A 2062-nucleotide genomic window follows, 5' to 3' on the forward strand; every position below is an offset into this window, starting at 1 on the left:
TCGTACTTGATATCGTAATCGATATTATATCCGAATAACGCGAATAATCGAATCGTCGTTAACGTCGTGATGTGTGGATACAAGCAATATAATTTCCCGATAACGTTTCTCAATTGTGACGTTTTATCTTTCGACTATTCTTTTTTTTCTTTTTTTTTGCAATTAAACGTTCGCGTCTCCGTAATGCAAATCTAATTCGAATTAATAAAAGGTATACGGTGAATACGCGATCATTGCTTCGTCTCGTTCTCTTTTATTTCAAATCACTTTTTGCTTCGAAACGCGACGACGTTATGAATCTGCGCGCGCATCCATTGCTCATGGCTGTCGGTTACACGTTGCGGGAACTCCGAAGAAAGGGCGAATCGTTCAAAATGGTATTCCTTTTTTGTTCGTTTTTATTTGGATGAATCAAACGGATCGTTTCATTCGATCGCATCTCGTATTCGTCTCTCGAATAGAGGGAACCTGAGAAATCAATCGTTCAACTGGTAAGTATATATATATATCTTTCTTTTTTTTCTCCACTTTGGCAATGCGATGAAAATATCAATATTTTACGAATATAATTCATTTATTTCGTTCGTATTCGATGCGTGCCAAAATATTTCTATGCTATACTCGATACAAATTGGCTAAGGCTTTGGACTATCTCCGGTATATTTGCGACTTTTGCGAACGTACAGTCGCGTATACGTATCGCGTGTTTTATACTCGGGCTATGTACAATTTTAACACGTAATGGTATATGCATATTTACCGATAAGAAAGAGAAGACGAGGAAGAAGAGTGGAAATGAGGGGGGGGGGGAGTGGTTGAAAACAGGGAACACGGAACAAGGAGTTTGGGAGGATAAACGAATAATAATGCGAAGGGGGGGATATAGATCGGAGTGAAAAGACGTCGCGCGATAAATTGACTCGCCGTTCCACGAGTCTCTGTCGTCCTGGATACCTATCTATGTACAATCGGCGACGTCTGATCGGTCTGAGATCAAGAATCCGATTGCACGGTCTTCCGACGATGGACGTTATTATATACATACACGCAGATACAGAGTAGCGAAGCGGAGTATGGTGGGTAGAAAGAGAGGATGGGTTAAGGGAAATCGGTTTTAAATCTAGGAATATAGGCGCGCGGTCAAGCGCGCGTATATGTTCGGGACGTAGACGGTGTGCCGCGAGCCTGCTCATCGGCCGAAATACTGCAAGGTGATTCGGAATGATCCGAGCTCGAAAAGGTTCGCGATGAGAGGAGGAAGGAAGGGATAGACGAGTATTCTCGACAATCGGAGGAGGAAGAGGACGTGGAATAAGGGCATTGGCGCGAGTTGATTGCGAACGGTGACTAGCTGAGAATTTCGGTTCGCTCGCGTATTCGCTTCTTCCTCACATCCGTCAAGGTAGGTGAAAACACTCTCTCTCTCTCTCTCTCTCTCTCTCTCTCTCTCTCTCTCTATCTATCTATCCCTCCTTCCTCTTTTTTCCTGATACTCGAGATACGCGATCAAGGGAAGCGTAGACCAAGGGACGCGCCGGATCCCGAGAACTGGTCCCAACCGGTTCGACATCTCGTCGACTTTCTCCAGTGGGGCAGTTGAATGCCGAGCCTCTTGCACTCGTGGACGTACGCGGTGAACGATTCGCAGTAGCAGTTTTCGGTCGGGCATTCGCACATGTCCTGTAGACAAGCCTTGTAGTACATGGTCGGATTCACCTTCTTGTGGCAGGCGTCGAAGATCTGCGACCTCAACCTGTTGCACAACCTGCGATCCGCGTATCGAATTAAAACGAATTCTAAGAGAGAGAGAGAGATAGAGAGTTATCTTACCGGTGATCCTTCCTACCCCTGCAACGCCTGGCTCGATCCACATTCGCCACCGGTTTTGGCCTGACGCAACTCTTCTTGGCCCCCACCAGCCACGATTGACCGAACGGTTGCGGATCTTGCAACAATTTGCCCCTTCGATTGGTAAAGTCGTCCTTCGGCAGGGAATTGAAATTCCCGCAGAGACCGCACAAACGTCCCCGATACGAGGTCGGGGCGGACACTTCGAGGAAGC

At 46.6% G+C, this 2062-nt stretch overlaps 1 protein-coding gene across 3 annotated transcripts in view; it reads right to left on the reverse strand.

Annotated features, from left to right (window-relative positions):
* Positions 1–380: 380 nt before the first annotated feature.
* Positions 381–2062, reverse strand: part of LOC410271 (BMP-binding endothelial regulator protein) — an 8593-nt gene continuing 6911 nt past the window's right edge. For all 3 annotated transcript variants that reach the window (XM_006570434.3, XM_006570436.3, XM_006570435.3), the window contains exons 10-11: positions 1831–2062; positions 381–1765 (exon numbers count right to left, since the gene is read on the reverse strand). The exon at positions 1831–2062 is cut by the window's right edge and continues 166 nt beyond it. In XM_006570434.3, coding sequence (XP_006570497.1) covers positions 1507–1765; positions 1831–2062 — 491 coding nt within the window. In that variant the 3' untranslated portion in view covers positions 381–1506. The remainder of the gene's footprint in view (positions 1766–1830) is intronic.

This window comes from Apis mellifera, linkage group LG11 (assembly GCF_003254395.2).
Source record: "Apis mellifera strain DH4 linkage group LG11, Amel_HAv3.1, whole genome shotgun sequence".
Classification (NCBI taxonomy): domain Eukaryota; kingdom Metazoa; phylum Arthropoda; class Insecta; order Hymenoptera; family Apidae; genus Apis; species Apis mellifera.